This window comes from Pteropus alecto, unplaced genomic scaffold (genome assembly GCF_000325575.1).
Source record: "Pteropus alecto unplaced genomic scaffold, ASM32557v1 scaffold461, whole genome shotgun sequence".
Taxonomy (NCBI): Eukaryota; Metazoa; Chordata; class Mammalia; order Chiroptera; family Pteropodidae; genus Pteropus; species Pteropus alecto.
Window position 1 is genome coordinate 2,119,840 of NW_006431079.1, and position 26,534 is coordinate 2,146,373.

Sequence of the window (26,534 nt, forward strand, 5' to 3'; positions counted from 1 at the left end):
TGTGATCGCAGGGAGAGGCCTTGTTTGAGTTAGAATGGTGCTTCACACAATAAGTGCCTTTGTTTGTTGAGCTGCATTGACTTCACTGTGGCTCATCTAGTTCCTGCCTATAAATCTTGTAAAATGGGCAGGTCTTCTCTATAAACAGCTATTTCCTGAGAACCAAAGGTTTGAATCGAGCTGAAGGAATCTCTATTCATGACTATAAACTTGGAGCTGAACACAGCCTGTGCCCACTCTAAGAATTTCTGGACCAGACACTCATGGATCTTGGCAACTATTCTCAGCCCTAATCTTTCGTACTTTCTTTCTGGGACGATTCATTAAAATGAGGCTCATTGTTCTCTCATGTCTACTGGGTCAACAATGTTTGTCTTTGCGGTCAGTTCTCAGTAACATAGGGCTATTTAGTCAAAATGTGTTGTTTGACCAGAAGGTATATTAGAGTCTATTTTTTTCCATGTGGTAAACAATATTTGAGAGTAATTACAATCCTTTGTAGTGGACAGATCTTACCTTCTTGAGCTCAGCAATGTCGCTATGCCACCCCTACTGCCATGGCTTCCTCAGATGAGCCCAGCCCAAGGGACCTGAGCTAGAAGAGCTTCCTTACTCCCTATTACTCAGTTTCAGATTCCTGGGGTCCCCTACTAGTTGATTGAAGGCTAATTCATTCCAGAATACTATCAGCAAAGAGGAATTGCTTTTTGTAGGCATTTTAGGTCATATTAAACTAATGTAGGGAGGAGGCAAGAGAACTAAAATGTTAAATCAAGCAATATTCAGACACTGCGATATGCTGATCAGCCCTGCATTCAGACCACTATGAAACCTGCAGAACAAAGGAAGATTCTGCTGGGATTGCTAACAACCCACACAGTGAAGGGAAAACAGTCTTTAAGTAGCACCCTACACAAAATAAAATCATTCATTCTCTATAGCTAAAACCATGGAAAACCTACGGATTACAGGCTGAAAATTTCCAGCAGGCCTTTCATGCTACGTATTCTTAACTTTTCACGCTACATACTCTTATTCTTCACTGCATGTCCATATCAAAGGAAAATGGGTAAACAAAGTCTTTAAACTGTAACTCACAGGCACTAAAGGGTGATATATAAATTGAATTCCCCAAATACTTGGAGCCCCTCTCTGTGTCTTTACTTTGTCTCTCTCACTGTCCTCGTCTCTCTCTATTGTCTCTCTCCCTCTGAGTCTCTCTTAGGCTCTCTCACTCTGACTCTGAGAGGAGATCATGCTCTGTCTATGGAATGTGAACACTTCTTCAATAAACTTTCCTTTGACTCTAACTTTGGCATGTGTTTGAATGTTTTCTTACACTCCACCAAGAACCTTCTTCCCTCTTAGTGCAGGCCTTGAGTCTCCTTCCACACAGGGGCATTTACCCTGTCCTGCATCAAAACGTTAAAGCAATATATCCTGCTGTTTCAGAAGTATACAAAAATGGTTTAGAGATTATAGTTAAAATTGCTCTGTGATTCATCAGTATAACAACCCCTTTTATGAAACTAGCCCTATATGTCACCCACATCTGGCTTTGCTGATCCCCCAGTAAATGTCTCCACATATACCTTCTGCTCCCACCCCACTCTGCCCTCCACTCAACACATAGCCAGGTTCTTTCGCAATTGCTCATAAGAGCTCTTTAAAAAATAGCTTTTAAATCCATCCTCTTCTCTCCAGTCATACTGAACTTTCTGTTCTTCTGGTTAGGAACCCTATTAAGAGGTTGAGAGCATGAGTTCTGCTATTTATTAGCTGTGATGATTTCTCTGAGTGTCATCTATAAAATAAGGATATTAATACAGTACCTATCTCATGGGATTGTTGTAAGGATTAAATTAGATCATTAATGTCAAGCGATTAGAATAGCACTTGGCATAAAGTAAGTATCCAGTAAATAATAAGAGTAATTATCATTATCATTATCATTATTATTCCTTGACTACTCCATACTTTCTCACCTCAGAGCCTGGAATGTTGTTAACCTTTAGTTTACCTAGTTAGCTATATAACTTTCAGGTTTTACTTTAAAAGTAAATTCCTAGAGGAAATATTTTCTGAGCCCTCCTCCACCCCCCATCACTCTGTCCATACCAGGACCAAATCTGGGTTAAGGTGCTCATTTCCCTGTGTGTCGTTCCCCTAGCAACCTGTACTTCCTTATGATATCACCTTTCACATTTTAATGGGCTGTTTCCCATTTTTCTTTCCCATTAGATTGTGAGCTCCTTGAGTGAATTCTAAGTGCCTGGCCCTTGGAGACTAATTGTTGAAGGAATGAAAGAATGAAAGACAACAACAAAAATAGCTCCTCCTCCTTGTGGAACTGCTCTTGAGCTTTGTTCTGTTTTAATCTTTAAGACACTTTAAACACAGTAGTCCCCACCCATCTGTGGTTTCACTTTCTGTGGTTTCAGTTACCTGCAGTCAACTGTAGTCCGAAAACATTAAATGAAAAATTCCAGAAATAAACAATTCATAAGTTTTAAGTTGTGTGCCATTCAGAGCAACAAGATTAAATCTCATGTCATCCTACTCCATCTCACCTGGGATGTGAATCATCCCTTTGTCCTGCTGTATGCACTATTGGCCTGTTAGTCATTTAGCAGACTAACATGGTATCGCAATGCTTGTGTTCATGTAAGTCTTATTTTACTTAATAATAGTCCCAAAGTGCAAGAGTAGTGATGCTGGCAATTCAGATAGGCCAAAGAGAAGCCATAAAGTTCTTACTTTAAGTGAAAAGGTGAGTACAGTACAACAAGATATTTTGAGAGAAAGGTATCACATGCTCATAACTTTTAATATAGTATATTGTTATAATTATTCTATTTTATTTTTAGTTGTTAATCTCTTGCAGTGCCTAATTTGTAAATTAAACTTTATAATAGGTATATATGTATAGAAAAAAACAGTATATATAGGGTTTAATATTATCCACATTTTCACTCATCCACTGAGAGTCTTGGAATATATCCCAAGGGAGGACACTCTACCATTCTTTATATATTTTTCTAAGCCTACAGGTTTCTAGACCCTTGTTGAGCAGTTTACTAGGAAATGACCCAGTAAGTGACCAAGGCTCAGAATTCTCTCAAATTACACCGGGCAATGCAGTCAACTCTCAAGTATTTGCTTGAGAACTAGCCACAGGCAATTTGATCTTCTCATTATTTTTTCCCTGCTTAGCTAATTCCCTCTTGCTTGGCCACTGTACGCTTGGAAAATGTGAAACCATTTTTACAGACTGGGTGTATTCCCAACAGAAGAGTCAGCCATAGCATGGGCAATGTATCATGGTGATCTCTCTGGGTAGCCCATAAGAGTGAACTGCAGAAATTTTCCTGGAGCTTCTTTCTTGAGTTGCCTCAGTCCTCACTCTGTCTTTATCTTTCCTGTTTTTTGTTTGTTTGTTTGTTTGCTTTTTGGAATCTTTCCAAACTTTGGAATGGTGATATCACCATTGATGCTCATTCATTGCCACATCTGATTTTGAGCTGCTGCCTGCCATCCCCAGTTTTGCACCTCACTTTCTCCTACCAAAGATAGCTCAGGTTTCTGATGATCCCCACTGCCTCAGACAGAAGCTCTCAGCTGGCTTCAACATTAGTTATACAGGGCCCAGGCCCTGCCTTGTTATGATTAATCTGTTGAGGAAAGTGGGGACATAAATCTTTTGCCTTTACTGGCTCTACAGGCCAAGAGTTGGGAATGGAGCTTGCTGGGGGCCCTCCTGGAGAAGGGGTTGGTATAACCACAGGCAGGACTGGAAGGGAGAATTTTAGTGCACGTCTCACTCAAGGCATAAGTTATCATTTCTGGAGAAATTCAGAGACCGTGGACTAGACACTGACTCTAGGGACGTGGTAAGATTCTGTAACTTTGGTTACTTCCATATGTTTTTCAGTTTGTCATCCCTTCACAGTTTCCTTGTAGTGATCAGGAAAATAAGGAAACAAAGAAACAAACAAAAATACCTTATACAACATGAAGGAACTGTGAGCTTATGTGGGGTAAGATGGCAAAGAGGAAATGCTGAGCAAACTTTTAGACTAATGTGGGGTGAGTCACTGAGGCATAGGTTGGTGGCTGATATACTGAGAAGTGAGGCAAACAGGCTAAGTCTGGGAGTGGGGAGCTTGGGAACAACATAGACATTTCCTGCCAGGTCAAGCAAAATTATTTTAACAACAATGAAAAATAAAGGACTAAAACTGTCTCAAAGAAAGGAAGAAGGAAGAATAGGGGTGTATGTTCTACCAAGTGAGGAAAGACACAAGGGGAAAGTTCTGAGAAGTGGCAGCTGTGATCCAGATGTTTTCCAGCAAGCAAATGAAAGAATTTGAAAAGCAAGTTGTAAACGCCTCTGAGTGTGTAGAAACAGCCTGACTTACTCTGGCTGAGGATAAAAAGATCTACAAATTTCATAGATTCCTAGAAAAGTTACGCTTAGCAGACACTGTTGGTTGCCCATCCAATACTCATCCCCTTCCTACTCCCTAACGGCAACATGGTTTTGTTTAGGAATTTACTCTTTTTGGAGCCATTTTGCTTCATGGGAAGCTGACCCTGTCTTTCCAGGGGATAGTTTGAGACCATGATGACAATCCCATTTCCAAAATCCTGTGATTGGTTTAGAAAAGGACCATGTTCCAAATTTGCCAATCAGATAAAAAGGAAGACTGAAGGCTCCTGGGTTCATTCCTAAGAAAGAAACATGGGAAGAGGTGGTCCCTTTTCCTCTAGATATTGTTATGTCTGGATAGGATACCTGGAACTAGCAGCTATTTGCCATAAGCCTACTGAGGAAGTCAACATATAAAGTGAGCAGAGACAAAGAAATTGTAGAGGCCAAGCTGGGACCCTACTGTGCCACACCTGGAGCAGCCCCACCTCAGGACTTATTTAAGACCCTTTAAGTTGGAGCTTGCTTTTATCTGTAGCCCAAAGAATTCCAAATACCAGAGAAAGCTTCCATCTCCTCTGGGCTCTTCTTAGACTGTGGTACCCTTGGCCTCAGCCACAGCATCTTCCTGGTCTAGGAATTTTGCAAACTGGGTCTGAAGTCTTTGTGGGGTCTCAGAGTCCCACTCGTTTTCCCTAGAACTCAATTTGCTTTCCATCTCATTTTGCGAGTAGGGATGGGAGGAAAGACGAGCTGGGGAAGTTTTCCTCAGAGATCCCCAAAATTCAGAGGAAAACTAACAAACTTACTTTTCCAAAAGTGCAGGCAATGCTGAGGTGACGACAGGTAGGTTGCCTTTCCCACTGGGTGATTCTGACTGAATGGAAAACAAGAGACAGAAAATTGAGGATCAGCTAGAAGGAAGAAGCCAGAGCTGCTGGGTCTCTGATGATGCTGAGGGTGAAGGGGCTGCTGCTGCTTTTTCTCTTTACCCTTCTCCCTGCCCCATGCTTTCTAATCTTCATTTGAGACCAGGCATTGGCCCTTTCCTCAGGCCTTCTCTGTCCTCTTTTCCTCAGTATTCTTTCTCTCTAGGGCACATGCAACTTGTAACTTTTCCTTCTCCTCTTCCAAGTTCCACTGAGCAAAGAGAAGAGTTTATACTGGGAGGCTCCATTCTGGAGGGGAGCCATTAGTTTTTCTCTGTCCCCTGTTTACTGACTTGGACTAAATACCATGGGCCTCCTACCAAATGCAGGCCCCACGGTCCCTGGGATGAATTGTTGCAAGCCCATCAACTGCCCTGGAGATGCAGCTCCAAGCACAATTCTCAGGAGATGTCTGTCATTACTTAACAATCAAGCCATCAGAAATTTCTTCATACTAAATTCCCTAGGACCTTGTTTTGTTGTAATAGATTTGATTTCAACAATTGTTCTCAACTCTGGCTGCCCATTAGAATCACCTGGGGGAGAGTTTTGAAAGTACTAATCCAATTCAGAATCTTGGGGTGGGGCCTGGGCATAGAATGTTTAAAAAGCACCCCATATGATTTTAATGTGCATCTCCTTGTTGCCAACCCCTAGTCTAAAGGAATATATGTATTTAGAAACATTTATACATTTAGTATAGTATGGGAAAAAGGTCCTTTAAAATAAACTAACTAGTCCTTCCCAAGCACCTTAAAAAAAATTTTTTTTTTGTTTTCCTTTTTTTAGTGGGTGATTTGGGAATTTGTTGATTTCATGGATGATTGAAATGCTCAAGACAGGAAGAGGTGAAAGAAGTTAAAGAGTTATTGCTACCCATATACCAATAGGCATAAATAGAGCTTGAATCTACTTTTCCTATTGTTTACACAATCAGATTGTTTCCTTATAGAGTAGTGCTAGTCATGGACAGGGCATAGAGAAACAACTGGAGAAAGAATGAGAGGCTTTAGATAGGATTAACAAGATTCACAAAGCCCTGGGATCTAGAAAATATTTTGTTATATGGGAACTGTCTTTGTTTAAAAAAAAAATTGAAATGGATATTTTTCTGATTATAAGTAATACATTCTTATAGAAATATAGAAAGGCATCAAGAAAATAAAAATCACCTGTGGTTTTACTGTTGTCCAGCAATAACCGTTATTAAGTTTTACATATATTCCTCTAGAATTTTCTGTCTACACACGAATAGCACTTTTTAAAAAAAATACAAGACAGAATCGTACTGCATATACTGTTTTTTGTATATACTGTTTTTAATTGCTTTTTATTAATAAGAAATTATAGATTTTTTTGCCATTAAAGATTTATATTTAATCACTATTTTTAGCAACTACATAAAAACCTGTGCCCTGTCCATGACTACCACTACTGTATAAGGAAACAATCTGATTAATAAGGGATTTCTATAATTTATTTAACCAATCTCTTACTAATGGACATTTGGGTAGTTTTCAGTATTTCATTGTTATAAACAAAGCTGCAATGAGTCGAGGCAGGATAACATTGGGTTTCAAAATTCAAACTCTGGATTCAGACAGCCTAGGGTTTACAAATCAGTTCTATCACTTACTATACAATGTAATCTTCAACTGTTTAAACCGATTGCAAAGTGGGAAAAAAATCATACCCACCTTGGTGGGTTGTAGTTTAAGCATGAAAGTTGATATCGCTCATAAGGAACACTCTCAGAGATGCCAGCCTCCTGCTCAAGGATACTGAGTCTTCTTCTCAGGGCAGTGGAAGACAAGGAGTCTAGTTTCTATTCTTTTTAACACATAGCCCAGAATCTGCAGTGGGAATGTCCTCACCTTGTTGATCCTGCCCTCATCTAGGTCACCCCCATATTAGTGAGCCTGAGGAAGATGTCAAATATTTCCAGCAGGCAGGCATCATCATACTCACCAGAGCTGGTAAGGAGGGGAGGGAAGATGAACTTGGAGGTTGGCTGGGCAGGTTCAGGGCATTAAACTTGGGAACCACAGCAACGCTGACCCTGCGGCGGGGCATATTCTGTAGAAAGAGAAGTGACCAGGCCACTGTCATGGAGAGAGCAGCACCCACAGTTCAGAAAGTCCTGGAAAACGCCTACTTGTTCCTAATGTTGTAATAACATTCACTGCATATTTTGGCTTTGGGGTAGTGATGGTGGGGGTTGGTGTGGAGAAAGTAGCCTAAGTTGACACAAATTTTCTGTTAGTGATGAGCGATTTCTCATCATGTTTCTATTTTAGCTTCTTAGATTCTGAATAGTGTATGAAATCATTAGCGATACCTAGGTTTATGCACCATTTAAGGGATGGTATAGTCAGGAGAACCACGAGTGAGAAAAAGTTGGAGGATGAGCTAGCAGGTGTAGGAAGGTGAATTAGAGACTGGCCAGAGGTTCTCTGGCACCTGAGGATCCAGAATGAATGAGCTCCTGGGGGACTGTGGGACTTCTGCTGTACTCCCTCTGGGAGCCCTGGGATTCCTTGAACATGCATACCTTTCCCAGCGTGAGGGACATGGACCGCGCTGTGCGAGGGACTCCATCTTCTGCAATAGGAGGGAACAGAGAACTCAGGTAAGTTTCCAGAGTAGGCTCCAGCAGGAAGAAGATCGTCAGAAACTAAGCCAATGTATCTATTGCCCTCCAGGGATGGCCCAAAGGCCTAGGTGTTGGGGACACTGAAAGTTTGACTCTTCACCCTCTGATACAATCATCTGCAGAGTGGGGACTTTTTAAAACAGAACCTTTATCCTAACTCTTCTGTGCTCTGTGAGAAGCCCCAGTCTTGGACCTCTTTTCGCCACCTGATGCCACTGCACAGTCTCTGGGTAACAACACTCTGGAGAATGCATGAAAACTACTCGTAGCAATACCAAGGCTTATGAGGTCATTTCTTGCTCATTCAAGGGACTTAAATGTTGTGCCAATCATCTAGGTTATGTTATCATAACGAACAACCCCACAGTCTTTACGGCTTATCATAACGAACAACCCCACAGTCTTTACGGCTTATAATAAAGATTTATTTCTTGCTTATGCTACATGTCCATTTGCTTTTGAGTTAGCAGCAGGCTCTGCTCTGCATTTCCTTACTGGAGCTTCTACTATTCCGGAGCAGTGATGATTGTCATGTCAGGTGAAAGAAACATAGGGAAAAAAATGCACACTTGTTTCTTAAAAGTCTCAGCTCAAATGTGACACATATCTTTTGCTCACATTTTATTCACCAAGTCACATGGCCTCACCTAACTAGAAGGGGATGGAGAAGTGTACCCAGAAGGAAGAGAAAGGGAATAATGAGGAACAGCCTCAATTAGAGTAACCACCACACTCGCACTACTGATTTTAATTTCCACGACTTTTTCTCATTTCTAGGAGTTCTATTTTATTTTTTTTGATAATTATATTCTTTTGGTTTCATATTTTTGACTTATTCTTTTATGCCTCTAATAGTTTTAAACATATCTTTTTTAAATTATCAGATTATTTTATTATCTATGGTCCTTAGGATATAATCCTGCTGTTTGGTGTGTCTGATGGTTCTTGCTTATGGTGGATTGATTTTTTGCATATTTTACAATTTTATACTCTAAACTCATATTCAGTGAGGTTTGTTTAGAGGAACCCTGTGTATCCTGGGTGGAGGGTGTGTCTCTCGAGAGTGGCTTTATGTTTGTTTCTGACAGTGTTTCTAGAGGCCCATTGTGATGTTCTTTTCAGATTCTCCACATATTGCATCACCGCTTCTGTCATGGCATGTACTTTTGGGCATGCATTTTTCCTATGAGGAAGGAGAAAATATTTTTTTTCTATTAGAGCCCAGGGTGGAACAGATAAACTTCCTTGATTTGCTCCTCTGCTTTTTGTTCTTTTCCTTGTCCATGTTCTGTCTAAAGATGCAGTCCTTAGAAAGTTTTAACTTTCTATGGGCGTCTCAGAGTCAACTCTCTGCCATGGGTGTCCGAGGCCTCATCTCAGTTGTGTGTGTGAATGAAAAAGTCAGGCACCCAGATAACTGAGGCTGACTCTTGCCCCACGGAGGTTACAGGGTCAGCTTGGTTTCAGTTCTCTTTTCTTTTCTTGTATCTGAGTACTTCAATTTCTTTTCTTGTAGATTCAGCTATTCTTTTAGACTAATGTTTGCTTTATTTTATCTAGCAGAAAGTATTTGTAGTCAAAGCATTTTCAAGTTTTCCAGTCAGCCAAAATAGCAGAACCAGAAAGTATTTTTTTATATATAAAGTGCTCATACAAATTAATAAAATACCAACTTTACTAGTGGGCAAAAGATATACTAAGAGAATTTATGAAAGTGGACTTTTGAAAAGGTCAAAAAATACAAATTAAAACAATGAGATGAGATACAATTTTCAAAAAGAAAGGACAAGAATTTCAATGGCACAATGAATTGAGCATTATTGTAATCTGTTAAATGGACATATCCACGGATTATTTGAAAATAATTTGCTTTAAGAGCCTAATGTCTTTCCCCTGACTACTACTATACACATCTATAAATCTATGTTAAGGAAATAATACAGATAATCAGTATGTTTCATATTTAGAAAAAAATAATAGGTGTTATTTCTTTTAAAAGTGTATCATCTTTCTTGAAATCAGAGATATTTTTATCTCACTGTAAGCTTCAGAGTCTCAGGCAAAGACAAAGAAGTTATGCAAAGGCTTAAAAACAAACACTATTAGGGAACAGTCATAGAATATCTGATGGACACACCTGTTGGGTGGGTGCTGGCCCCTTTACCAGCTTGGAAAAACAATGGAGTGGGGACAAATGTCTAGAAAGTACTTATTCATCATTCAAGACCCAGCTACTATCCCTCTTGTTGTAAGCACTTTCTTATGCCCCCAGATTGAGTGTGCTCCCCACAGAAGTCTGCTTAATTCTGTCACAGGACTGGCTCCACTGCCCTGTCCTCCCCACCTGTTGGGAGCTCCTTTGGGTCAGGCACTGTGTGCCCTGTAACTCTATATTCTAGTATCATATGGGACACACCAAAGGTGATCAATAAATGTCTGTAGAATGAAGAAATGAGACTTATGGGTAACTGCTCATTCCATAAATCTTAGCTAAGGTGGTTCATAGGGGACATTGTGCCTTGCAAGACAATAATGAGAGAGCCCACATATTAGGATTTCTTCGATGGCAACTTCCCAACTTCTAGCACTGACAGAGAGCAGTTTGTTAGAGGTCCAGATGCATGTGGGTCGGAAGTCTTATTGCCAAGATCCAGAGTAGACAGTCTGGAGAATGTGTACACTGCCTTCGGACTCTGGGAAGCATCACTGATATTCCCAGGAAACTTGTGAAACCTCTTGTTTATAAAGGTTTCTCCATCTGTTATACTTTCTGTACTTTCCCTCCTCCTGCTCTTGGTAACACGGATGTTTGCATTTTACAGGGATTCCTGTTGCTAAAAGGTCTGTTTTTTTTTTTTTTTTTTTTTTTTCCTGCTAACATTACCCTCATCAGCCAGAGCCTAAATCCTGGCAGCTCCCAAAGGGAGGTCCTGGTCCTCCTCCTGGACTGCTGCAAGAGCCTCCTAACTCACCTCTCCACACCTCAACATCTACGCTCCCCTCATGCATTACCACCCTGAGGTCAGATGAATCATCTAAAAATACAATTTGACCACGTCAGGTGACATAAATTCACCAGTCATTCCTCATTGCCAAGAGGACAGAGGCCAGGCAAGTGGCCCTGGCCTACCAAGTCTCACCTTCACTTTATCGTCATCAGACTCTAACACTGCAACCACATCAGAATGCTTCATATTCTTCCCATCTCAACCCCACGCCTCTATAAGTACTGTTTCCTCCACTTGGGATGTATTTTCTCCTTTGCCTGGAAAGTTTTTTACTTTAAAACACTGCCCAGATGCCAGCCCTCTGTTAAACTTTCCTTGACTCCCTCAAGCAGAATGCAGGTGGCCCCTCCTCTGTGTTCCTATAGCAATTTGTATAGAAATTTTTTAGTGTATTTCTTTGTAACCTTTGTCTTGCCCACAAATCTATTTATCTCAGCAATATCCCCTTTAGCCAGGCTCCCACTCTACCCCCACTGCCCAGATTTTATCTCCTACTTGGACTGTTATAATAGCAGCGTCATGGGGTTCCCTGTGTCTGGCTTTACCTCAGTAATGTACCTGCCTCACCAAAGTCAGAGGGAACCTTCTGAACTCCATATATGACCATGTCATCTCCCTGACTAAAATCTTTGGTTGGATCCCTAAAGCTTTCCAGGATGAAGTCCAAATTCCTTAGCATGTGCTGCCTAAAAAGGAGCCCCAAAGCACAAGGAGTCTGGGGTCTGTCATTTCACAAAGTAGAGTGAGCTCTTGTACCCTACAGGCTTTGTGTCAGTGGTCAGCTGTTCCAGTTCATTGTGTCAGCTGTCAGGAGTCTCTCTGGGGCCATTCATGTTTTCTGGTTCCAGGCCCCCAGGTGCACTGGGGAAGCTGTTGTGAGGCCCCTGTGGGCAGCATTGGGCAGGGGCAGTGAACCTTGCTCAACCTGAAACAGGTTCTGAGGCTGCTCTGATAGGCGTGATCATAGCCTAGAGCCATCATGAACCCATACTGCAGGGCCAAGACGAGGGCAGGACCCTAGTTCCTTACCAGAGGGGCCGCAGCTACGGCTTGAATTCTGATTTGCAAGCTTTTTAAATTCCATGAGCTCCGCATGGTCCTTCTCATATGTCCTCTTCAGGTTCTCCACATACTGCATCATCACCTCTGTTGCCTTTGACATGCGCTTTTCCTGCAGGGAAGGAGGATGTGAGAACCAGGCATTTGGAAGAAAGGCTCATTGGCACTTGTTTGCTCTCAGCGAGGATCTGGGCTGGGAGAATCAAAAGGATACGAGAACCAATCAGATGTGACCCCGCTCATTTGCTGTTCAGCCATGTGAGCTGAGAGGGGGTCCCAGGCACCTGCATTTGGAGAACATGAACACGCATAGATAGCCACATGCCTCAGGATATGGCAGGTGAGAGGGAGTTATCTCTGCTTGCAAAAAATGGGTCAAGCAGGTTTCATGGAGATGAAGTGAAGTGGCTGTAGGCAGCATCTGGGCATTTAGATATAGGCAGAAGGGAAAAAGAGCATTCAGGCCGAGAAACTCCAAGAAGAAGAGTCCAGAGGCAGGGAACCACAGGACTTGTAGCTAGGTGAGGATTTATCCTCCGGACAAGAATTATGCTGACACCAAACAAAACCAAAACCAAAACGATCCAATTAAAAAATGGGCAGAGGACCTGAATAGATATTTCTCCGAAGGTCATATAGATGGCCAATAGACATATGAAAAGATGCTCAATGTCACTAATCATCAGAGAAATACAATTTAAAACCACAACGAGATAGTACCTTACACCTGTCAGAATGACTATCATCAATAAATAAAAAAACAAGTGTCAGTGAGGATGTGGAGAAAAGTGAACCCTTGTGCACTGTTGGTGGGATTACAAATTGGTGCAGCCACTATGGAAACAATATGGAGGTTCCTCAAAAAAATTAAAAGTAGAACTACCTTAGGACCCAGCAATTACACTACTGGGTATTTATCTGAAGAAACCCAAAACATGAATTCAAAAAGATCTATGCACCTCTATGTTCACTGCAGTGCTATTTACAATAGCCAAGATATGGAAGCAACCTAAGTGCCCATTAATAGGTGACTGGATAAAGAAGATGTGTTACATATATATAATGGAGTATTACTCAGCCATAAAAAAGAATGAAATCTTAGCATTTGCAACAACATGGATAGATATAGAGGGTATTATGCTAAGTGAAATAAGTCAGACAGAGAAAGACAAATATCATATGATCTCACTTATATGTGGAATCTAAAGAACAAGATAAACAACAACAATAAAAAACAGAAACAGATTCTTAGATACAGAGAACAATCTGCTGGTTACTGGGTGGGAGATGGGTGGAGAGTGAAAAAAGGTGAAGGGATTAAGAAGTACAAATCGGTACAAAATAGTCATGGGAATGTAAAGTACAACACAGGAAATATAGTCAATAATATTATAATAACTGTATAATGCCAGGTGGGTACTAGACTAGTTTATCAGATCACCTCATAAATTTATATAAATGTCTAGCCACTATGCTGTATACCTGTAACTAATATAATATTGAATGTCAACCTTAATTGAAAAATAAAAATTAAAAAATAAAATAAAAGCTATCATGCATTGTTTTTTATTTTAAAAAAATAAAGCATTTTATAAAAATTTGGAGAAAAAAAAAAAGAATTATGCTGTGACAATAGGCATCTACCAGGACTGCCTGGAAAACCAGGAAAGTACAGGTCATCCTATTTATGTGAAAATCAGCAAGCAGTTGGATTTGTTTACAAGAAGTAAAGGTACTCAGGGCTGGGTTGTGAAGGACCTCGAATGCTAGACTAAGGAATTTGGACTTTTTCTGAAAAAAAGAGAGCCATCGAATGTCTTAAAGTAAGGGAGGGTCATAATTAGGCCACCGGTGGAGACTGGACTGATGGCAGTGAGACTGGTGGCAGTAAGAGCAACAAGGAAAGAGAGGATGAGAGCCTGAACAAGTCTGGAGGAACCGGGGGGAAAGGCGAGGACTGAGACCCAGAAGCTGGGGGAGGGGAAGCCATTCGGAGAAAAGTGAAGACCGGAGTGAACAACACGCGAGTTTAGAAACATATCTGGGAGGGCTGTACAGAATGAAAAAGATTCTTTCTGCTTATACCTCTTGGATCCCTTGGAGAGCCTAGCCCAAGGTGTACCTAGCCACAGAGGGACACGTTCGGTGACTGTGCACTAGAAAAGTTCCACGCAGCTGTGAGCTGAGACCAGCCACTTTCTCTGAGCTCTCCCATTGTGGCTGTTCCCAGCTGGAGTGCATTCCTGGGTGCTGTAGCTGAGTCAGGTGCCCTTTCCCCAGAAGAAAACGGGGATAGGACAGCCAGTGGCTTGTCCTTCTTTCATTCTATGAGAATTGCCAGGAGCTGTGCCCCAGGAACACCCTGCTGATGCAACCAATGCAGCACACCTGGGTCCACAGTAATCGCAGCAATGATAACAACATCTAGGTGCTTTATGACAGCAACCCTACATGGCAGACGCTATTATCATCTGCATTATACAGCTGGAGAAGGTGGAGCACAGAAAGCTCGGTAACAGGCCACACAGTAAATCCTGGTGGAGCCGGGATTAGACCTCAGGCAGTCTGATCCCAGGACACCATCCTGGATCGGGGTAGTGCTCTGTGTGCTTCAGGACTTCAGAGTGGCTGAGAGGGAGCCAGACCTGGCCTGGCCCTCCAGCTCTGCTGCTATTAGTGCTATTACTTTTCTGAGACTTCATGTCTTCAGTCAGGGGATGAGGATATTCACTTACAGGGTTGCTGGGAGGATTAAATGAAACAAAGCAGTTTTTTTCCTTAAGCGTATTGTGCCAAGTAGTTCCAGGGGAGTTGAATAAGTATTTTGTGAGAAAAATAAGAGGTGGGGGGTGGTTCTTCATTCAAATACATTTAGGAGACTACGGAGGTAAGCTTAAACAGGATTCTTTGCTACAAGACTTCTCAAAGGCTTGATTATGCCAATACACATTAGACATCTCTAAGAAAAGAAGGGAGCATGTAGTAGTTTCCACACTTATGTGTCCACAGAAAGCTTTTCCAAGGAGCGCTCGAGAGTTTAGTGGTCCACCAAAAATACTCTGAAAAAACCCCCGCAATAATGTGCATAGGATTCGTGGCACAGAGGAAGCCATCAGTAAGTGGTATCTGTAGTTGTTGCTGCTTCTGTTATTGATCTAGATACTGTGGATGGAGCAGAGCCAGTCAGCAGGGCTGGGAGCTGGCGAGGCTCACCTGGCGGACAGCCCCCACCATCTCGGCTCTGCTGGAGAGGCGGGCAGCCAAGCGGTGCAGGACAGCAATGTCCTCCAGCAGCTTCTGATAGGTCTCCCGGTGTTCACAGTGCTGCCAGAGTGAAGCTGAGGACTGAGGAATGAGAAGGAGCATCACCTGAGGTCCTCACATACCAAGATTTGATTTAGGCTCTCACAGGACAAGCCCTAATGCCCACCCTGGCTGAGGAGAGTGGCCACTGCAGGGCCTGGGCTATAGCTTCTGGGGATTGGAAAGGCCCAATGTGGGCACTCTGCCTGACTGGCCTGAAAGAAGAGAATCACATCCGGGTGTCTGGCTTCCAAGGAGCTCACTTTGCCATCACAGGTCACCCAGTCTCACCCTGAGAAGCTCCTAAGGGTGCAGAGGCCTTACCTACAGCTCTGAAGTAACCAGGCCAACAGTAATCTCTGCCTCAGCTCCTCCCAGCACTCTCAGGAAGACTGTCTGGTTCAGGGCCTTGGCCTGAGTTCTCATTTCGGGAGACTCTACTTTGTGACTGAGAAAAGCAGATACCTGGCATAGCCCTTGGTGACAGTCCCTCCCTGAAATATCACCCAGTCGGGCTCCACGATTACCGTAATGGAAGCTTTGAAGTTTTCCAGTTCCTTCTCAGTGTTCTCCTCTGTCAGGTTGCGTTCCCTTTCGGCCTGGTTAATTCTAGATTCCAGGGTGTAGCTGTCATTTCTAAAGGCCAAGGACAGTTGTACAAAGACGTTCTGTTGGGAACAAGAGTGTGGGAGAGGTGCTAGGAGGAGTTATTGCAGGAAACAAGGCTGCAGGTGTGTTTCTTGCATGAGCATTTTATGTCAGCTGGAACCAGTCACCAAGGCAGCCATGTACACATGAAACTCTCCCTTCATAGTCAACTGCACAAAGGATAGTGAAACAGTAACCTAAGGTTCTGCTAGGTCTTTCCAGGCCAGGACCAGAAAACCAAATGCATCTTACTGAGAAATAATAAGAAAATAACACTTTGCTTTTTCCTGAACTTCAAGAAAATAACATCCTGTATTTGAGTTTAGATAAACTTGGATCAACAGAGTTGATTGTGTAAGCAGTTTGGATTCACGCTAGAGTTTATTGCATGCCGGTTTTGGAGGTTCTGCATGAAACCACTGTAAAGAAAATTTGAGATGTAAGCCTTGTTGACTTGAAGCAAACTTCAACTAGCATCTTGCCTGAGTATTCTAAATCCTACATTAAAAGCAGCTTTAAGAAGATCAGGTATGATTCTGTCAAAAGAAGCTTTCTAGAACAAATATTCCATGCCAAAAATGCTGCCTGCATGAATAAACTTTGAAAAGTGGTATTGATCAGACATGGAATTCCTGAAATAATAGGAAACTACTGGGGAAGAGAAATAGACAGATGGACTCTACACAGGAAGGAAGCAATGACCTTCATTTTTATAGCCTTCATTGCCCTGCCTCAGTCAAGTGGTCGCAGATTTACACTGTTGGGGTGAGCTAACTCTGCTTGAGCTTCTGAAGTTCACATAATGAGGCCTACAGTGAGCAGACATCTCCAGACAGAGAACTAAAGGCCCTGAACTGACCCAATAATGATAGTGATGGCAATATTGAAAGCTATTCCTTACTGAGCACCTACTACATGCCAGCACTGCTGAGTTTTATGCACCTTAGTTCATTTAATCCCACAACAACCCTCTCAACAGGAAATATTATATCCATACATGGGTAAAAAGACCTAGACCAGAGAAGTCATTAACTTAATCGAGGTCACACAGGGAGTAGCAGAGCCAGGGTTCAACTGTGGACTATCTGATACCAAAGCCTGTGCTACTTTCGCCATGCTAAGTACTGATTGTGCCTGTATACATCTGAGGACAGAAGCTGGCCCTTAAAGAAACCTCCCATGGGCCATCTTCACCAATGCCAGTGGAGTCTCTGTCCTACCCGAGTCTCTGTCCTACCCAAGTCTCAGTCCAGTGAAGTTTATCAATAATGCTTAATGTGTAGTTCTCTATCCCTGGGTTATCCCCTTTAAAAAGAGTAAATAAAACCCAGTCAAGGCCAAGCTTCATAATTTCATAAAGCACTAGAGTTACTTACCTCAACTTCCTTTTCAGTGAGCGGAGGGGCACTGTGAAAAAGACAAGACACGCAAATGAACTTTATCCAACCTATGAAATGAACCAAAAGGTAACTTTGAACAACCAGTAGACGACATATTTCCAGGAATGGAGTAAATGGAGTTGATGAGATGGAAAAGATTCAGGGTATGAGCTTTATATGAGCTCTGTAATCTGTGAGATATTCTACTAGATACTGACTCCTACAGAGAGAGTGAGGTGGAAAATATTATATCCCACGGTTAGCCCTCCACCAGTGCCTCTACTAACTATGACTCTGGAAAAGTTATTTCAGTCCCTATTTGTTCATCTGTAAAATGGGAATAATAATACCTACCTTACAGGAATCTTATAAGGAATATATGTATGTACGTGTGTATCTATAAGTGTATATGTGTGCATATGTGTGTATATTCACACATTTTTTGCACCCACACATGTATTTATGTATATGTGTGTGTGTACACGTGTATATATACATATGACATCCACATTCAGGAGGCGGTCAAGAAATTTTAGCTATTGTGATTTATTCACAGGCTTGTTTTGAAGACTTAAGAAAATGCATGTGCTACGTATTTCATAAACTGTATGCATCTGAGCAACCATTACCATTTTTTCAGGGCTATCCAGGTTTGCAAAGCCTGACCCTTCTCCTGTCTCTGAGGGTTGTGACAAAGGTGTATGTGGGCCAGAGAAAGAAAGAGTGGCCAGAGCTCTTCTCCACAGCAAGAACTGCTTCTGATGGCTGGAATCAGTGATCAGGCAGGAAAGTCCCAGCTAGCACAGTGGTCATTCTGAGAGGTTTCTCATTGTGTGTGGTTCCCACAGCAAGCAGTCCTTTTATCTGCATGCTCATTCTGTGTTGCTGCTGCTGCTTTTGCTGGTAACTAAAGCTAGCTCTGTTCTGAAACCTGAATAATATAAATAATGCATGAGCCCTTTCCTGTGCTGGGGTGGGAGGACTGGGAGGGGTCCCACCGGCATACAGGACTTGGCAACAGAGCGCGCCATCGATTAGACTCTCAGGAAACACTGCTTCCTCCCTTTGACGGGTGTGGAGGGACCCCAAGAGCAAAGGTAGGGGTCGGGTATCTCTGCAAGAGGCTGGTTCTCACCCCGATAAGGGACTGTGAGAGTCTTCCTGTCAGGATGAGGCAACAAGACCCCATGGCCAGCAAGTCAGCAGAGTACAGAGCATGGGATAAACAACTGCAAAAATGTTTAACACTTACGATTTTTGCCATAACCCCACCCATCGAGCCCTTTCCTCTGTGGGCCAGCCAATGTAATTTTAACTGTCATATAGAGCATGCACATATCACTTAAACAATTTATCAAAATTCGTTGAGCTTGCCTTCACTTCTGGCTTTGTTTGGGTAGCATGTGAAATTTACATATTTTCATCACATATTAACCAAACTTATTTTTCTATTTTGATGACTCATTTTCTGCTTTTCTTTGCTATAGAATATACTTAAAAAAAATAACATCCAAATCCCTGAGTACTCAGGGAGGCGATTTAGGTAAAGAAGCCACATGGCATGGCAAGCTCTTGGCAGAGAGCTATGCTTTGTAAACTGGCATAGGCAGCTATGGGGCAGAGCCATGGGCCTCCAAAAAGACAGAAGCCTAGCAGGTGACACACAAGGAGACCATTGTGGATGGCATCACCTGTCTCAGAGCTCAAACTCCCATATTAGGCTCTAGAATAAAATCAAGGCCTTCTGTGAACCAGCCCCTACCTGACTCTCCAGCCACATCGGCCACTCTGTTCTTTAAACACACTCACCTCATTGTGGCCCCAAAGCCTTGCATTTACTCTTCTATGCTTTTTTTTTCCCCTCTCTTTTGTAATGGCTTTATTAAAGTATAATTCACATACTATAAAATTTATCCGTCTAAATGTACAATTCAGTAGTTTTTAGTATATTCACAGAATTGTACAACTCACTACAATTTTAGAATTTTTTCATCATCTCCCCCCAAACCCAATACCTATTAGCAGATCCTCTCCGTATCCCCCAACTCCCATCCCCAGCCCTAGGGATCCACTAATCTGCTTCCTATCTCTACTGATTTCCTGATTCTAAATAGTTCATATAAATGGAATCATACAACATGTGGTCTTTTGTGACTATCTTCTTTCACTTAGCATAATGCTTTTAAGTTGCACCCACATGTTAGCATATATCAGTACTTTATTTTTATGGCTGAATAATATTCCATTGTATAGATATATCACATTTTATTTATGCATTCATCAGTTGATAAACATTTGGGTTGTTTCCACTTTTTGGCTATTATGAAAATGCTTTTATTGAACATTCATGTACAAGCTTTTGTGTGAACATGTATTTTTATTTCTCTTTAGTATACACCTAGGAGTGGAATTGCTGGGCCATATTGTAACTCTACGTTTAACTTTTGGAAGATCTACCAAACTGTTACTCCAAAGTAGCTGCACCATTTTACTGAAGATTCCAAGTCATCCATATCTTTACCAATACTTGCTATTGTTCATCTTTTTTATTATAACCATTCTAGTGGATGTGAAATGTTGCCTCATCATTTTGATTTGCATTTTTCTAATGACTAATGACATTGAGCATCTTTTCATGTGCTTATTGACTCCTCATATATGTTCTTTGAAGAAATGTCTACTTAAATCTTTTGCCCATTTTAAAAAAAAAGAAAAAAAGGTGGTCTTTTTTTTGAGTTATAACAGTTCTTTATATATTCTGGAAACAAGTCTCTTATCAGACACATGATTTGCAAATATTTTCTTCTCTTCTGTGGGTTGTTTTTTCACTTTCTTGGTGGTATTGTTTATATTACAAAAGTTTTTAATTTTGATGAAATATTCATCTATTTTTTTCCCTTGGTGTCATATCTAAAAAACTATGGACTAACTCAAGGTTACAAAGATTTGCTCTTATATTTCCTTCTAATGGTTTATAGCATTAGCTCTTACATTTAGAACTATGATCCATTTTGAGTTAATTTTTGTGTATTATGTGAGGCAGGGTCTGACTTTACTCTTTTGCTGTGGCTATCCAGTCATCATTTGTTGAAATTACTGTGCTTTTTGTCTGAAAATTTCTTCACCGAATCTTTATATGGATGACTTCTTTTTGTCATTTGCATGTCTCAACTTAATTACTGCTTTATCATAGAGGCCTTCCTTGACCCTCTACCCAATGTTTCATTCCCATGTCATTTTCTATATGTGCCTATTTCATGGTCTTTCTAGCAGCTTTGCTGCCTGAAATCATTCATTTGGTTACTTTAATATTATTTGTCTCTTTACCCAGAATATAAGTGCCATGAGAACAGGGACCACGTCTGCTTGTTCTCCATTCTAATATCTGGCACTAATAGGCACTCAATAGATATTTGTTGGTTAAATGTTTATTGCTCCTATTGGCATTTGACCCTAGGATACTTTATCCAGTGACATCTTCTCTTTGTACTCTTTTTAACCAACCACTGACCATGCCCATAATTTTGGTTCTAGACCTGGTTTTTCTACTGAGCTCATTCAGCTTGATGACTCTGAGTTCCTTCTTGGTCTGGTCCAATCTCAATTTATGTAGTTCACGTAGAATATGAGACAAACTCCTACATGTTAAAACCAAGTGTAATCTTCCTATATTTCTGCTGGGAAAAGGAATCTTGAAGCTCCGGCTTCCTTCTGTTGGAGGATGTCTTATGTGATAGTTTGTCCATCTATCCCAAACTCCAAACCAGATTTAGAGAGCTCTGGGCACAACCAAAGATTCAATTTGGAAACAGCCTCTACTGAGGCCAGAAGCAGGGAGGCTGGTTTGGTGGTTGGAGCAGGGAGGTCGGAGACAGACATCGTGACTGCTGGCACAGCGCATGAGAGCCATTGACCTCAATCTGAGAGCCTGGACCATATGCTTTAGAAGCTGATCTTATTCATTGATCCTGCAAGCCCAGTCTAGCCTCATGATTGGTAGCTAGTAGCTGTTTACTTACTTAAGGAAGCTAGAACTGCTCATTCCCCCTTTCTTGGGGAAGCTGGGAAAATTTAATCAGTTGGAGATGTGCCCTAATATACTAATTATCTGCAACTTTACCGGGGAAAAAGAAGCCAATTACACTTTTGACCAGCCTTGTTCCTTGCAGACTGAAGAGCGCTAGTGATTGTTTTGGTATTTTTGACAGGCTCCTGGTATAGATGGAAAGCCGCTAGGTCTGGAAACAGTCCACTCTGAATTCAATTCCTGACTCCATCACTTGCCAGCATGTTGCTTTGTCTTTCTGTTCCTTCTCTGAAGATAAACAGAATAAAATCTTCCTTTCTGCCTCACTGGATTGTCACAAACATCAGAGACTCCATAACCTGCAGTGCACTTTGAGTGTGTCTCCTTTGGATTCCTGTCTCTGGACACCCTTTCTGTGCCTTCCACGAAGTGAACTAGCCTAACTCATGCCCTCCTCTGTGAATGCAGCCTGCTTCTGACTTGCCTCTAGCACTTTTTTTGATGTTGGTTTAGTCACCAGGTCCCTCTGAGTATTGCCCTGATGACTCTGTTTTAGGTGATTATAGTGTGGAATTTGAACACATGGTACCCACTGGAAGAAACTTGTTTTCCTTTCATATTTACTCCCAATTTGGGAAGCTCTGTTATGTCTGATAGCTCCTCCTAATGGCCTTTGCCCCCCAACAGTTTAGTGTCCAGGTTGCTGGACTTGGCGGAAGGCCTTACCTGCAGGCATCCACCCAATTGCTTAGTGGCACCCTATCTTCTTTCCTTTGTACTCCAGACTGTTCACTTGTCAACCCAGTTACCAAGAGCACCGTGTCATGTGCTGACAGTTCTAAGTCCCTGCTCACACACCATCTCGTTTAGCTAGTGCAACACCCTACCAACAACAGAGCACTTATGATCCCTGTTGTATAAGTGAAGAGGCTGTCTCAAGAACTGAAGTCACTTTCTCCACATGTATAAAAGAGGCTGATAGGTTTTCCAAGCAGTTTTCTTCATGTGGTTCCAATTGTTCCACATTTCTATCTATGCGGGTATCAGACCTAGAATCTCTCAGTTATAGGAAAATGGTGGATCTGGGATTAAAACCACGTCTCCTGGTCCAAAGCCTCGCTGCCATGAGCGTCTGATGACTCTCATGCTTGCCTATGAACCCTACCTGCTCTTTGGGTTGGAACCACCTCACCTGGCCCTTTATTATTCTTGTTTTGGATGTATTTACCCTGTCTGGACCATCTGACTCTGACCCTCCTGGGGTTAAAAATCAAGGCTGGTGCTTTTCTGCGTCTTGTCTAGAGTCTAACACAGGGAACACCTAATACAGGTCTTTTGCAACCCATGCCCTGTTTTACCTTCCAGGGAGAGACTTGTGGACTCGCAGTTTGCGCAGCAGTACATCAGAAATATTGGGCATGACATCCATGCCACTCTTAGATTCTTCTTCCTCAACAGCCGGGGAGAGTTCAGAAGGGAGCCCTAAAAGAAAAAATGTGCTTAACTTAAATTGTCTGTTTGAAATCATTGTATTACTGTTGGCAACTTGCTTTAGTGGGTAAGGAAGAGCTTTAACATTTACAAGAACCTAATTATATGCCAGGGGCTTTATAATTGTTATTTTACCTTCACAATGACTTAACAAGCTAAACTTAACCATGCCATTGTAGAGGTGGGTAAGCCAGAACTCAGCAAGGTTAAGTATTTGCTTAAGGTCACAGAACTAGTAAATAGCATACATAGACTTTGAACCAGTTCTGTCTGCTCTAAATTCTATGTTCTTCCCATTGCTCCTCACAGTACCAAGCAGATTCTCCTGTCTGGGGTCAGAGGTTGGTTTCTGGCAACAGGAAGCTTGTTAGCCATTTGGCTATAGTGTTTGCAAAAGTCCCCTCTCCTTGGTAGACTTCCCAGGAGGACTGTTGCCCAATTATTCTTCCTTGAATGAATTTAACCGTTCAATCATCTGTGGTCTACCTGGAAAGCAGTATCTAGTTCCATATCCCCATAGAAAGAAATAAAAATGGGGATTTTCCAGGGTAAAATTAAGGTCATTAGGTCTTTTACAGATCTCAGAATAGATGCCTCCTAATCTATGGAACCAATGAACAACAGCCTTTTGTTATTTCCTAAAACTATCCATGGTCTGTGCTCTGAAGGCAGAAAGAACAAATTAAACATTCTTTTTTCCACAAATCTTTCTCCAGTTAGAAAACAGCTTTCCTTCTCCAGGCTCCGGCCCTATATTCTCAACTGTTCATTGTGACCCACTATGGCCCCTGGCCTCTAGATAACATCCCCTGCCTGCATACATTCTGGTTATTGCTGTTCCGGAGGCCCAGATGTCCTCTTACAAGCTCTTAGCTCAGGAGGACATTAGCACATATCCCTGACATTTGTATTTGTTATTCATGCAGCATATATTTGCTAAACCTTACTATGAGCCCACAGTTCACTTAGGATTAAAAGCCTCAAATCTCTTTTATTTGGATCAAATCAAGTATCTTAATACTATGGTTATTTTTCATTTGCATGCAGGACTTTATAGTTATACATATTTCATCATCTCTTGTGGGTTTTGACCCAGCATATTTCCAACCTGCTCAACCATTTTCCAGAATTGTAGGCCAGGCCAGAGGTCAGGACTACAGACATATTTGTGGTAGCCATCCAAATGGAGCTAAGATTGGGAATCATGTGAATTAGAAGCCTTACCAGGGGAGACCATGCAGAGAGAAGAGGGGGTATAGTTTGGCTCAAGGTAAAGAATGCTTAAATACATTGAGCTTTCCAATAACTGAATGGTGTTCATGAGTTTCCTGGTACTTAAGGTACCCCAGCAAAGTCTAGAGGGCCATCTGTCAAAGATGGGGTAGTCAATGGTCTTTCTCTAAATATAAGATTGGATCATATATTCCCTTAGCTACCTGTCACCTCGGGTTCTATCCTGGCATTTATTGCTCTCTGATATTTTCACATGACAGATGGTAAATTCTCTGATGCTTCTGGCCTCACTCTATCTTTATATATCCCCAGTACCCAACAGAGATAACTAAGCTGTGGGCTCATGAGAAATTTATATGATTGCTTGAACCATACAAGTTCTAATAATCAAGTGAAAGCTATACCAGGGGCTTTTGCCTAGAAAAGCACCCTAAGTTGAGCAACCCCTCCCCAGAAAAAAGTAACTAGTTAGGGTTTCAAGCCCTGCTAAACTGGCTATCTGAAGAGTGATCCTAGAACTGATGGATCCCAGAACCAGCCACCCTCTTCCTGAACTCAACCAAATTAACAAGAATAACAACAAATTTTAAAACCAACCAAAAATATACCAGCAACTCTCAAATACAGGAAAAGGCAAAAATCTTTAAAAATAATGGCCGGAGAAAGACAAAACTTACTAGAGATAAATCTAAAGCTCCCACCCTTGATAATCCTTTCTTCTTCCTTCAAAGATTCAGTACTGAAAAGAAGGTGTGAGAGGAAAAATTCTGACAAAAAGTGCAGTATCACAGAATGGGAAGGGACGTGCAGCCTGCAGAGGAGATTCAGAACATTTCTCAACAGTGGAAGGATCTCTATTCTACCACAACAGTCCAAAAAGAGAAAAAACTGCCTGTGCTGCTATTTGCTTTTCTTGATGAGGAGGAGGAAAGAGGAAAGACAGGATGACTGCATAGTAATCTACCAGAGCAGATTATGTAGAACAATACGGAGGGATTTACCAGAAAGAAAGATGAAGAGACAATAAATAAAACAAGCTCCTCTGATAAACTGAGTGGCAGGAGACACATGGAAAGCCCCAAATGAAGCTGTCTCCCACACATACTACTTCTGAGCAATACCATAGTGGCCAAACTCTTTGAATTCTGTCCCTCTTTTCCTTTCTTTACCTGACAGGACAGTGAAAGTGGCTGCTGGGAATAGCTGGGTCAAGTCTGGAAAATAAATACCTGGGTAGATTGTCTCTATAATTCTACCCTGAATTGGTGTAACAATCCATAACCCACTAGTCCCCACTCTAGGGAATGTGATGAGCCCCCACTTTGGTGTAATAAACTCAGGTGTTGGACTATGAACAAAGTTAGAAAAAGAGCAGAAATCCACAAATGCCACTCCATCTGAATTTCCCCTTTCCTCACCAGCTAAGCAGTAACAAAGCAGACACAAAATACCCAGTCCTCAACTAAGTGCTGCAGAGAGGAACGAGATCTCAGATAAAGTAGAAAGGCCGTAGTGGAAATTAACCTACACGATGTATCTAGGTAAAGACAAAATACAGGTAGAAAAGCCCATATAAAAAGAAATAAAATGAAAATAAATGGCATGGCAACTATACAAAAATACTATAGTCAAAAGAGGAAGGAAGGTATAAAGAAGAAAGGAAACATGCAGGGGACAGATGTCAGGATGAAAACAGCAAAAATGTACTTTTGTGCAAAATGTATAGCACAAATGCTTTGACTCAAGGAGAAATTAGAACCCGAAAAAAATGAAAATAGGAAATCAGAGGTAAGATGGGAGGATCATACAAAGGTGAAAGCAGATTACGACTTAAGGAAATAAATTGAAGACCAAAATCACAGAACTAAGCAGAAAATTATCAAAAGACAGACCTGACCAATAAGTTGGAAATATAAAAGAATAAAACAGATACAGCCTCTAAATTAGTAAAGAGGGTGGGGAGATCGAAATGAGGATAAAGAATGTAAAGAAGGAAAGATTAAACTATTTGGAGATGGAATAATGGAACTGCGCTTGAGACGCTGATGAGAAATTTACAGATTACGGTGTCTCTGAAGTAATGAAAAAAAACAAAAACAAACCAAAAAAAAAAAAGACAAAAAAACAAAGAACATATCCAAATATATGAGAAGAAAAATTTTCCCCAATTGAGAGAAAAATTGAACTTGCAGATTGAAAGAACATATCATGTTAAGGAAAAAAGAAAATGCTTCTCCAACTACCCTCATAGAAAGAGTAAGCTATCTACAGGGAGAGGTGAGGGGTGAGGGGTGAAGGGTGAGGGGTACTGGAAATCAGCTGGTCTCAGACTTCTCTATAACACTGAATACAGTGTAGCATTTACAGTGTTCTGA

General features: G+C 41.5%; 1 protein-coding gene across 1 annotated transcript in view; it reads right to left on the reverse strand.

The window, feature by feature from the left end:
* MRVI1 (murine retrovirus integration site 1 homolog) overlaps nucleotides 1–26,534 on the reverse strand; it is a 100,110-nt gene that overhangs the window by 11,462 nt on the left and 62,114 nt on the right. The window contains exons 11-18 of the mRNA XM_006905683.1: nucleotides 22,794–22,917; nucleotides 17,406–17,436; nucleotides 15,909–16,049; nucleotides 15,292–15,423; nucleotides 12,049–12,190; nucleotides 7,910–7,959; nucleotides 7,327–7,434; nucleotides 5,239–5,306 (exon numbers count right to left, since the gene is read on the reverse strand). Of these exons, the coding sequence (XP_006905745.1) occupies nucleotides 5,239–5,306; nucleotides 7,327–7,434; nucleotides 7,910–7,959; nucleotides 12,049–12,190; nucleotides 15,292–15,423; nucleotides 15,909–16,049; nucleotides 17,406–17,436; nucleotides 22,794–22,917 (796 nt within the window). The remainder of the gene's footprint in view (nucleotides 1–5,238; nucleotides 5,307–7,326; nucleotides 7,435–7,909; nucleotides 7,960–12,048; nucleotides 12,191–15,291; nucleotides 15,424–15,908; nucleotides 16,050–17,405; nucleotides 17,437–22,793; nucleotides 22,918–26,534) is intronic.